Raw genomic sequence first — 12,495 nt, forward strand, 5'->3', positions numbered from 1 at the left:
TCACTTTCTCCATGATGCCCCTAGTTAGGAAAATAAAAAGTCTCCTTCTTTCAGATTTCCATGATAGTTTTTCCTTATCTTCCTTACGGCATCTAAAACCCTGTGTTATATAAGCAGCTAACTGTGTACCTTACTTGTCTATGAACAGATTGATGGCAATATGTGAATTTCACCCAATTATTGGCGAAATGATAGATGATTTTGAAATAAATGCTTTTTGGTCTCCATTTCTAGCAAGCTATTCCCCAAATAATTTCAGTGACTTGCCCTTTCATTCTGAAGTAGAATTATTTCTTTGAAAACAGAACATTTCCTCAGTGTATCAAAGTCAAGAATAATTTCCCCTTCCTAACAAGTAAATCAGTAGAAGGTTCCAACAGTTCAGTAATTATCATAATTCCAGAAAGCTGTATTACTTAGGCAAGGAACACAAAGCTTTTCTATCAAAACAAGTCCAAAATATACTTCCTAAATGTGATGAAGACAAACCAAGTTATTTTTTAATGGCTTAATGTTTGGATTATAAAGACCAGTCATGTAAGAAACTGATTTTTCCATTTAAAAATTGTAATATTTGAAGGCATGGTTTCCCAAATTTTAAGATGTTAAGAGTAATTTAATAAAGTGTACATGAGGAAGACTGGGAGGACTTAAAGGAATAGCTTCCCAAATTTCAAGTTGAAGACTAACATACCAACCTTCTTGTTTCCCTGAAATTACTTCTGCATGAGAGTCAGAAAACAGAAAGTCGAAGTGCACGGGGATGTCAGTCAGAAGGTCTTCTAGAATGGCTTTCTGTTGACTGTAAGACAATCCAAAAATTTACATATCAATATATTATATCCTGAATTTTTCTGTTTTAGAAAGAAAAAAAAAAACCCTATGGCTCTGGTATATCTTATGTGAAAAAAATAAAATTTAAAACCAAAGCAGTTCATTGAAAAGACTGTTTATTTTAAGAAGGAATTTTCATGTAAAATAGACAGCTAGTAGGAAGCAGCCGCATAGCACAGGGAGATCAGCTCGGTGCTTTGTGACCACCTAGAGGGATGGGATAGGGAGGGTGGGAGGGAGACGCAAGAGGGAGGAAATATGGGGATGTATGTATACATATAGCTGACTCACTTTGTTATACAGCAGAAACTAACACACCATTGTAAAGCAATTATACTCCAATAAAGATGTTAAAAAAAAAAGAGAAGGAATTTTCAGAAGTTGTGTAAATTATGTGATTCTGAGATGTAAAACTACAACTGCAAACAATCCTTAACTAATAAAACAGAAAATCAGTTTTTTTATGACAACTTTACAGTTTACTATTTATAGTCATAAATAAGTATATTAAAAGATATTTGGTGAGTTCTGACTAAGGGAATAGGTCTGGTACTACTCCAGATTTGAAAAAAGAATTTTTAATGTCTTCCTTTTGATGATGATGATGGAAGAGGAAGACAAGGAGGAGGGAGATGAGGGGGATGAAGAGGGAGAAAACCCACCACAGCCAATACCACCACCAGGCTGGCTGGCCCTGCCCTCGTGGGAAGGATCACCTTTCGGGGAGGATTCTCATTCCAGCTGTGCAGAGAATGTAGAGAGGGGTCTCTTTGTGTTTTGCCCGTGGTACATGCTCTGCAGCGAAGTTCAAGAGCGGAGAAATGTAATCACTGACTTTCTCTGGAGAGGTAGCAAACTCTGAAATGCCTACAGAAAAAGGACACTCATGTTAACAAGTAGATACTTTAGCTTATAAGGTATGCTTCTTCATAAACTGTCACTGTTTGCAGATGACATGATACTACACATAGAAAATCCTAAAGACACCACCAAAAAACTACTAGAGCTCATCAATGAATTTGATAAAGTTGCCGGATACAAAATAAACATACAGAACTCTGTTGCATTTCTATACACTAACAACAAACTATCAGGAAGAGAAATTAAGGAAACAATCCCATTTACCATCACATCAAAAAGAACAAAATGCCTAGGAATAAACGTACTTAAGGAGGTAAAAGACCTGTATTCTAAAAACTATAAGACACTGATGAAAGAAACTGAAGACAACACAAACAGATGGAAAGATATACTGTATTCTTGGACTGGAAGAATTAATACTGTTAAAATGACCATACTACCTAAGGCAATCTACAGATTCAATGCAATCCCTATCATTTTTCACAGAACTAGAACTAGTAATTTAAAAACCTGTATGGAAACACAAAAGAATCCGAACAGCCGAAACAAACCTGAGAAAGAAAAGAACTGGTGGTATTACACTCCCTGACTTCAGACTATATTACAAAACTACAGTAATCAAAACAGCATGGTACTGGCAGAAAAACAGACATATAGATCAATGGAACAGAACAGAGAGCTCAGAAATAAACCCACGCACTTACAGTCACCTAATCTACAACAAAGGAGGCAAGAATATACAATGGAGAAAAGACAGTCTCGTCAGTGAATGGTGCTGGGAAAACTGGACAGCTACATGTAAAAGAATGAAATTAGAACATTTTCTCACACCATATACAAAAATAAACTCAAAATTGATTAAAGACCTAAATGTCAGATCAGAAACCATAAAACTCCTAGAGAAAACATAGGCAGAACACTCTTTGACATAAAAAGTAGCAATATTTTTTTTGGATCTGTCTCCTAAGGCAGAGGAAAGGAAACCATCGACAAAACAAAAAAGACAACCTACTGAATGGGAGAAAATATTTGCAAGTGATATGACCAATAAAGAGTTAATGTCCAACATATATAAACAGCTCATACAACTCAATATCAAAAAAAGCAAACAACCCGATTAACAAATGGTCAGAAGACCTGAAGAGACATTTTTCCAAAGAAGACATACAGATAGATGGCGAACAGGCACATGAAAAGAAGATCAACATCCCTAATCGTCAGGGAAATGCAAATCAAAACCACAATGAGATATCACCTCACACCTGTCAGAATGGATATCATCAAAAAGACCATAAACAAAAAATATTGGCAAGGATTTAGAGATAAGAGAACCCTTGTACACTGCCGGTGGGAATGTAAATTGGTGTCGCCACTGCGGAAAACAGTATGGAGGTTCCTCAAAAAACTAGAAACAGAACTACCATATGATCCAGCAATTCCACTCCTGGGTATATATCTGAAGGAAACAAAAATACTATTAGAAAAGATACATGCACCCCAATTTTCACAGCAGCATTATTTACAACTGCCAAGATATGGAAGCAACCTAAGTGTCCATCAACAGATAAAGATGTGGTATGTGTATGCAATGGAATACTACTCAGCCAGAAAAAAGAATAAAATTTTGCCATTTGCAACAACATGGGTGCACCTGTAGGGTATCATGCTTAGTGAAATAAGTCAGACAGAGAACGACAAATACCGTTTATTATCACTTATATGTGGAATCTAAAAAATACAACAAACTAGTGAATATAAAAAAAAAGAAACAGACTCACAGATATAGAGAACAAACTACCGGTTACCAGTGGGGAGAGGGGAAGGGGAGGGGCAAGGTAAGGGTAGGGGATTAAGAGGTAAAAAAGAAAAGAAAGTTATGCTTCTTTAATGAGGCTCATTTGAGAGCAATTCACACTACACACCATACACTCCTAGTTTTTCCCTATCCCTCTGGCAACTCCTTCCAGTGTCTCGGCTGTTAAGTGATGGTGGTGCTACCTGTTCAGTCCTATGCTCTCTTCTCAGTCATCACAGACCTAACTGAGCAACTATTGTGTGTCAGACACTTGGGATCAGCTGTACATGAGCTCATCCCTGCCCTTGAGAAACATGCCCCCACTGTCCCCAGCAAGTTCACTCACTCCCATGGCGGCCATCACCATCCATGCCTCAGATCTCCAAATCTTAATCGCAGCCATCCAGCTCTCTTCCCCAACCTCCAGATCAGTAGGTAGTAACTGTCCACTGGACACGGACATGTGCTTGTCCTCACAGCAACATATGCAAACCCAAACTCAACTTCCACTGTAAACCTGGCTCTTACTGCTCATGACCTACCTCAGCAGCCCCAGCCAGTGTCCTGGGTAAAATCCCTCTCCCTCACCCCAAAGTGTGTTCTGGGTTTCACTGATCGCCTATCCTTGGCTCTGCTCACACTATTTCACTTCTCATCTCTGCTGGACACTACCAGCCTCTGCCAGCCTGCTGCAGCACATCCTACTCTCAAGTCCTGGCAATCCCCAACCACTCTCCATGGTCTGAGATCTTCCTGGTCTGAGATCCTCTGGTGGCTCCTCAATGCCCTCCAGATAAAGCTCAGCTCTAGAACAGCATAACGTGCCCTGAGCACTCACCGATCCCATCTCTTGCCACATTCTTTCCATTTGGCTTCAACTAGACTGCATAAAATTTCTGTAATGCATCATACTCTGGCCTTAGGGCCCCTGCAGCTCCACCAGGAAGAGGCTTCTCTTTGACTGCCTCCCTCGCCCCGCCCCTTTCACCTGGCTGACTCCTGCTCACCCACTGAGCTATGCCCTCTCTGGAAGTCCTCCGTAACAGGACCCTGAAGGCGAGCTCTCATTACATTCCATGCTTACCCCTACCTCTCGGTGGAGCACTCATTCCACCTCATCGAAACTACCTATTTACTTGCCTGTCTCATTTCCGCTGGAAGTTTCTTGAGGGCACAAACTGTGTCTTGTTCAAATTTATTCTCAGCACCTGACACAGTCTCTTGGCAAATAGCAGGTGCTCAACAAATATTTGCTGAATGAGTACATAAGTGAATGACTATTTCCAGCTGTCATTTAGCCTACAACATTAAAGCTGAGGGGGATTTTAGAAGTCCAAGATTTATTTCACAGATTAGGAAATGGTGGACTCAGAAAGATTAAGCGATCTGTCAGAGCAATCAGCATCAAGCAAACTAAAAGCCAGATTTTTTGGTCTCCACATACAATGCCATTTCAATGGACACCAAGCCCAAAACTATCTAGAATCTGTTAAGTAAGGAAATTTCTAGAGTTTTGCTATAATGCTATACACAAGAGCCCATGCTTCAGGACAGAGAAGTACTATAAAAAGGTACCTGAATTTCCACTTCAAACATTTCCTGTAGCATCAAAGAGAATCATATTCAGCCTGATTTTAATGAGATTCTGGTGTGTACCCTGGGATGCTGTTGTAGCTGCCCCTTGTTCTCAGGGAACAACTCCAAGGCATGAAAGTTTTCACCTTATTCCATGAGAGCAGGTAATCACTGATGGAACCTGGGATGTGAAGCCAGATGAAATGCAAAGTGCTTTACAGAGTTTTATTTTTTAATTTTCTGGTGAATTTATTTGGTCAATATTACTTTAACCCTGAAAATGTTTCTAGATTTAGAGACACATAAAAATGTAAGAAATGGGAAAATAGAAAACTAAAAGTCATTCACTAAGACTTACAGAGAAAATGATTTTCTATGAATAACTTTTAAAAAATGTTCACGGGGGCTTCCCTGGTGGCACAGTGGTTAAGAATCCGCCTGCCAACGCAGGGGACACAGGTTCAAGCCCTGGTCCCGGAAGATCCCACATGCCACGGAGCAACTAAGCCTGTGCGCCACAACTAGTGAGCCTGCACTCTAGAGCCTGCGTGCCACAACTACTGAAGTCTGCACACCCTAGAGCCCATGCTCCGCGGCGAGAAGCCACCGCGATGAGAAGCCTGTGCACCACAACGAAGAGAAGCCCCCACTCGCCGCAACTAGAGAAAGCCCGCACGCATCAACAAAGACCCAACTCAGCCAAAAATAAATTAATTAATTTTAAAAAAGTGTTCATGGAAATGTACTCTGGTATCAAAATAATGCTTATACAAGAGACTCAGAGTAAGTTCCCTCTCTTTAACCTGAAAAATGAGGTAGAGATTTTGAATTTTCTGAGCTATATGCTGGTGCCAAGCTGCCCAAACCTCAAAGAACAGTCAACCTGTCGAGTGTTGACTGAAGAAAGAAGTGGGACTGACTTATTCCCTGAAGAATGAGTAGGAGGCGAAAGGTCTACAGTCCTGGTGGACTGTTCTATGAGGACAGGTTTTCTTATCAGTTAAAACTAATCTCTTTTTCACTTACATTTTTGAAATGGGAGACTATAAGCTATGACAGCTATTTTTTGTCAACATTCTCTAATATATTCAAAGATAAATTCTTCAGAATTTTTTATTTAATATTTTACTATTCAACACATTAACTAAATGAAATAAAAGTGCTGAAACTCCATTAAGATCTATGGTCCAATCACATCAGTGATGATCAACCATCGAGACGTAAGGTGCCTATTTCAAGGTACTCCTGAGATCTTCCATTCCTAACGCTCTTGACAGAAGGGTGGAAATGCCCGTGGAAATGATACAGATACAGAAAAAGGTTGAGAACCACCGATTTAAATTGTCTAATGAGGAAGGCAAATCCCAATTTTTACATAACACACTGACTTACAAATGACAGTATCTTTAAAACTAGACATAGTGATATCAGCTCTTCTAAGTTCTATTGTCACTCTTCTTAAATAACCTAGATGGTTAGAAATGCACTGGGGTAGCAATTTTTAAAAATAACAAATACATATCAATGTATTCAAGTACAGATGTCCATGAGTTATCTGAAATTACCTTGTCATTAAGGATACAGACCAACGGCTACCAACTAGAAAACAATCCCTCCATAATTAACGTCAACTAGCCAACATTTGAGCAGACACCATAAGTAAAGGCACTATGGTAAATGCTGCAGGAGACAAAAAAGACAGACAAGGGTTTAGGCTATTTTATGAAGGTATTAGTCACCTTATGCAAGATGAACAGAAAAGGGGAAACAGAGTGAAACAAGGAGATCAACTGGGTCCTGGTGTGAGCTCTGAATGAGGGTGATGACTGCAAGAAGAGAAAGGGAAAGACGTGAAAGCCAGCACAGAGAACGAAAAGGCAGAGCCTGGTTACCAGTCAGATATTTATCATTTACATACCGGGTTTTATTTTCATAACCACAGGCTTTCGGTTTTTATCCCGCATTTGCCTGATATCCAACAGATCATGAGGATTGCCATTATGCCTTGGCCAGCAATAGACAAATATCCGAGACCCGCTGCTACCACAGTCCACCACGATACCATAGTTCACATTGGGGTTATTGGTGTCTGTAGCTTCAATGTCAGTAACTCGTGCCAAGTACCTTGTTTAGAGAAACAAACACATACTTTTAATGAGACAGAGGCTATCAATAATGCAATAAACAAACACCAAATCAGTGATCTCTAAGCTGTGTGGTAGCACCACCGTAACACTTTTACAACTGCCAAATGATTAAAAAGTCAAAAGAAAACAAAAAAGTGATAGTGGTAAAAGTAATCTAGAGCAGATACGCACTCATCATTCCTTTAAGTAAGTTCAAACAAGCTCTGAAAAGCAAAACTCTATTTCCAAACTATCAACATTAACTGAAAAATCAGCTTAAAAGATACCACAGGAGAAGCTTATGCTTAAATCCTCTTATGATGTGGATTTGGTGGTAAACGACTAAACCATTTCAAGCAGTTTAATTTTTCATGCTATGCTGTATTCAGTACAAAATCTGTTTCCTCCAGCCACCTGCTCCTTAAATTCCATCCAAATCCCCAAAGTCTGGAAGTCATAACATGAAGGTATGGCATCCCATCTAGAAAACAAATGTTTTTCCCTCCTACCTTTGAAACTTCTTATCTCTGGAGAGCCGCCCATACTTATTTCGGATTATGACAACAGAAAAGTATAAAAGTGAAACAGCAGCAGCCAGAATGCTAATGACGATAATTTGGCGTAAGTTGGTGTTCAGAATTCGGGGACACCCCACTGGAGAGATGCTGAAATGCCAGGAAGCCGGAAAAAGACAGGAGATGCCAATCCTGAAATTTCAAAAAGACAGGTTTAGCTAAAGCAGTCTGCTCCAGAGAGGCCTTCCCTCACCTCCACTGATCGGAAAGTTAAAACATTCAGCTTGAGCTGCCCCTACTTCCCTGCTGGTAGGTTATCGGTATACCGGCATCTTCCACATTGCTATTGCTATGTAACTCGTTATTATAAAATTACATGAATGAGAATTAAGCCCTGATGACACTTCTGTGCTCCCCCTTTCTGGAGAGTATTAAGTAGTTTTATTTGTGCCCTGCTTTGTTCCAAAAATAGAATTATAGACATTATAAGAATAAGTTCAATAAGATAAATAAGTAAATCTATAATGAAACCAGGTTTAAGGATGCTGAATTTAGAGCCCAGAAACACATGTAATAAGGAAAGCCTGCAAAGGTAGCTGAGCATCATAGCGACCAAAAACCCTGTCTGTTACAGCAGAAACATATAAACAGCCCAGGAGGAATAAGATTGTCTAACACTGAATCCCGAGGCCAATCTCTCCCGTGCTGATTGCGTGAGAAAAAGGGAAAAAACAGTATCTTTAACAACATCCCCGCAACAGTCAATAAATACGTTTTGTATATCCTGTGTTTTTAGAAATATTCCTGAGCCATTTTTGCAAATAAACTTTCTTCTCAGTTTGTCAGGAATGAGAGACTATTATTAGGCTTAAAAAACAAAACAAAACAAACCTTGCTGCCTTTGGGATAAATTCTACTGTTTACTGTTAATTTCTACACTCTTCCCTTTAAAGAGTGCTTCATGGACTAAAACATCTCACAGAAGGGGGAGGTATCCCGCTAACCCAATGGAATTTTCTATTTGTAGTTTCTGGTCTCCATGTGGGTTCTTGGGCCATGCCATGGAGTTTATCACCCCTCCCATACCTCCGAGGCTTACAGGCCGTTATCCTGTGCTTAATACACCTCCTCCCAGATTCCAACACGTGTGCCCTTTACAGTAAACTACATGAACCCCACTTTCCTTCTGTGACAGGCGCCCCCCTGGGGCCCTGGGAGAACAAAGGTGTTAAACAGAAGTGTAGCACAACTTTGAACACTTTTCACTTGGGATTTAGGTTCCTCCCCGCTCTCGAGACCTGCTTCTGTGGCACCAAATCTTGGGTTTTACAGTGCCGGTGATTGGGCACCATCACTCACCTCCCCATGCTGGCAGGTCAGAGGTCAGGCGAGGCCCTAGGAGTCAGTCCTCACACACCATTACAGAAGGCCTCCCGGTGCCAGAGCCCTCCTGTTCCAGGAAGCGACAAAAGTCACCAAGACAGCACAAGCCAAGGAGACGCTATGTTCTTCATCAAGTGCCTGCTTAAATCCAAGCACACGTAATCTGGTCTGTGATCCTTGCAGCGGAGCTCTTAGCTCGGTTTATTTTGAGCAACACGCTTCAGAGTTAATTTCGTGCTATCAGAGACATAGGCCTAAATCGAAAGAGATAGTAACAGTCCGGCATTTTTACCTAAATGCGAATCAGTGACGCCAAAATACAGGTCACCGAATAGCTCTTAACCACCTTATGGGGCTGAATGTTACGGAAGAGTAGGGCTGGGAGTAGGAGGCAGGCGGAATGAATAACCGAATGGGAGTCTGAACTCTCCGTCCATCTGATAAATACCTACTAGATGGCTCTTTTATGTACAAAGTACCATGCGAGGCACCATGTTCCTCGTGAGCTCTGTCACCTTCACCATGGCTGCCACTCCTTCAGCTCCCAGACCTCAAATCGCAGGAGAACAGGAGGCCAGGGCCTCCTTCCAACCCGCCGTATCCGAAGGACACGTGATCCTGGGTCTCCTTCTTGGTCTTGTGGCACCGCTGTACCTCTTCCAGGCCTCTCAGGACAGCTGTCTCCCCTAGTCTGCTTCTTAGCTCTTGAATGATTCCTTCTCAGGACCCTCCACGTCTCGGCGTTTCTGCACATCCTGTCTGCTCTGTTCCCCAGGTTCTGTCTTGGCTCCAATCTCTTCTAACTTTAATTTCTGTTCCTGGTCAACTTCACTTACTGCTTCAATGATCCGACAGCTCAGAACTTTCTTTCTCCACCCCAGGCTGCTCCTCTGAGCTACAGGTACATATCTTCAAGCACCTACCAACACCCCCATCTGAACATCGCACGGGCCCGTGAGAAACACTTCTGAAGCTGAAGCCTTCCACTGTAACCCTCACCCTCTCCTCCGTCTCAACCCCAGCGGCTGCTCAAGCAGAAACTAGGGAGTCGTGCCTGACCCCTCCCTCCTCTTCGTCCTCCAGAGCCAGCTTCTTACGGAGTCCTTCCATTTCTCTTTAACCTCCGTTCCTCTAAAGCCTGTCCCTTTTCTTAGCACTTCTGCCTGAGGTGAGCTTATCTCTTACTCTTACCTGGCCTATCAGGACAGCAGCCTGACTCGTCAGTCTCCCACCTGTCGTCTCAACCCAGCGGCTCTCCAGTTCCTCACCCCATAGCTTCAGGCAGATTCTTCAACAGAAACTGACATCCACCCCATCCCTGCTCAGGTCCAGGATCCTGTTAATCTTGTGCTGGAAATCCTCCAATGGCTCCCCTTGTAAGTAAATAAAGGCCAAAGGCTGTACCCTGACTCCCCATCCTACAGGATCCGGACATCTGTTACTGCTCTGACCTCACTGTCCCTCTCCCTTTCTCACTTCACTCCAGCCACGCTGGTGTCCACACTGTCTTCACACACGCCAGGCACTGTCTGGTCTCAGAGCCTCTCAATGTGCTGCTCCCTCTGCTTGGAAATAATCCATACGGCTTATTTTTTCACTCCCTTCAGATCTTTACTCAGTGTCACCTTCTCAGGGAGGCATGCCCTGGCCACCCAATCTATAACTGCAAGCTCTCCCCTCCATCCAGCTCCCTTCCCTGGGTTATTCCTCCTCCTTAGCATTTACGTATTTATTAATTTTTTTTTTTTTTTTTTTTTTTTTTTTGCCACACCACATGCATGCAGGTTCCCAGTTCCCCAACCAGGGATCGAACCCATGCCCTCTGCAGTGGAAGCTCAGCGTCTTAACCGCTGGACCACCAGAGAAGTCCCTTTATGAACTTCTTATATAGTGCTCATTATGTGCCAGGCCCTGCTCAAATGCTTTACAAATACTAATCTATTCCTCCTATCAACCACCAAGGTAGGTACTATTTGCATAATATTTTACAGATGAAGCAGAGAGGCTAAGTAATGTGCCTGAGGTTATAAAAGGTGATAATAAAAGGTGATAAATAATAAATAAAAGCTAATAAAAGGTGAATATAAATAAATAAAAGCTAGTAAAAGGTGAATATAAATAAAAGAGCTGGGATTCAAGCATGTGAATCCATACTCCTATCCTGTCCTCTAACACACTCTGTGTGTGTGTGTGTGTGTGTGTTTGCATTTCTCTTGCTCATGTGTCTCCTCCTCCAGAATGCCAGCCCCACAAGGGGCCAGATTTAGGTCTGCTTGGCTGCATTCCCAGCATGGCAGCCCCTAGGAAAGGGCCTGGCAAGAAGTCAAGTTTCAGAGTTCTGGGACCCAAAAGGGTTACAAACTTATACACTAGGGTAATCTTTCCAAAGCAAACAGTAATCACGACACCTTCCCACCTCCCAATTTTTCTCTCTCACTCAGGAAAAAGTCCTAACTCCTTAGGATGGTAAAGGAGGTCCTTCTTGATCTAGTCTTGCGCTATTCCATACGGTAGCCATTGCCACGTGTGGCTAAAGTAATTTAAATAAAAAATTCAGTTTCTCCAGATCCACAGATATAGAGACCAAACTAAGTGGCTACCAGTGGGGAGAGGAAAGGAGGGAGGGGCAAGTGAGGGGTAGGGGATTAAAGATGTTCATCACAGTATTATGTATAATAGCAAAACACTGTTCTAAACGAATGTGTCTTATAGGGGGATGGGTTAAATTAAACATGGTCCATGTATGCAATGGACTACGATGTGACTGTTAAAGGTGCTGACACAGATCTACATTTATTGACATGGAAAGATACTCATGATAGGTTAAGTAAAAAAACTAACATTGTGCATAGAGAGGAGAAAATGGAAGGAGAAGAACCAAAATGTTAACAGTGGTTAGTTATTTCTGAGTAGTGAGATAATGGATCATCTCTATTCTCTTCCCTAGGCTTGCCTAGATTGCTTAAAGGGCATATATTAATTTTATCATCAGAAGAAACAACAGAACTGTCTTTAACAAGCTACCTTTGACTGATATCTCCAGTTTCCGGCATCCAATCCTCTTCTGGATATATCAAGAAAGCCCGACTTCAAAACCCTTCATGGCATAGGAATTCATTCCAGTCTGAACATTTTTTAAAAAATCGATAATTATGTGATAGCTGAACTAAGAACAAAAGAAAAGAATGTTTAATTAACAGCTTAAAGTCAAGGTCCTTGGGGGAAGAAAGGGCTTTCACGATTCAACGATTTGTATTATGAAGGGCACAGAGGAGTAATAAGACTGACTCCAATCTCGAGGCTTCTGCCGACTGGTAATGGAGAAAATACCAACACCCAAGAAATAATCAAGAGGGTAACAGAAGGCAATGTTAAATTATCTGGACTTCTGCTGTACCAGTTCAGA

General features: G+C 41.7%; 1 protein-coding gene across 1 annotated transcript in view; it reads right to left on the minus strand.

Moving 5' to 3' along the window:
• The window catches only part of ENTPD4 (ectonucleoside triphosphate diphosphohydrolase 4), a gene marked incomplete at its 5' end in the record, with an annotated part of 29,492 nt that extends 20,419 nt beyond the window's left edge, over positions 1–9,073 (minus strand). The window contains 5 exons of the mRNA XM_079706752.1: positions 699–802; positions 1,551–1,701; positions 6,984–7,189; positions 7,701–7,898; positions 9,066–9,073. Coding sequence (XP_079562878.1) covers positions 699–802; positions 1,551–1,701; positions 6,984–7,189; positions 7,701–7,898; positions 9,066–9,073 — 667 coding nt within the window. The remainder of the gene's footprint in view (positions 1–698; positions 803–1,550; positions 1,702–6,983; positions 7,190–7,700; positions 7,899–9,065) is intronic.
• Between the last annotated feature and the right edge of the window lie 3,422 nt (positions 9,074–12,495).

This window comes from Hyperoodon ampullatus (genome assembly GCF_949752795.1).
Source record: "Hyperoodon ampullatus genome assembly, chromosome: 6".
Lineage (NCBI taxonomy): Eukaryota > Metazoa > Chordata > Mammalia > Artiodactyla > Ziphiidae > Hyperoodon > Hyperoodon ampullatus.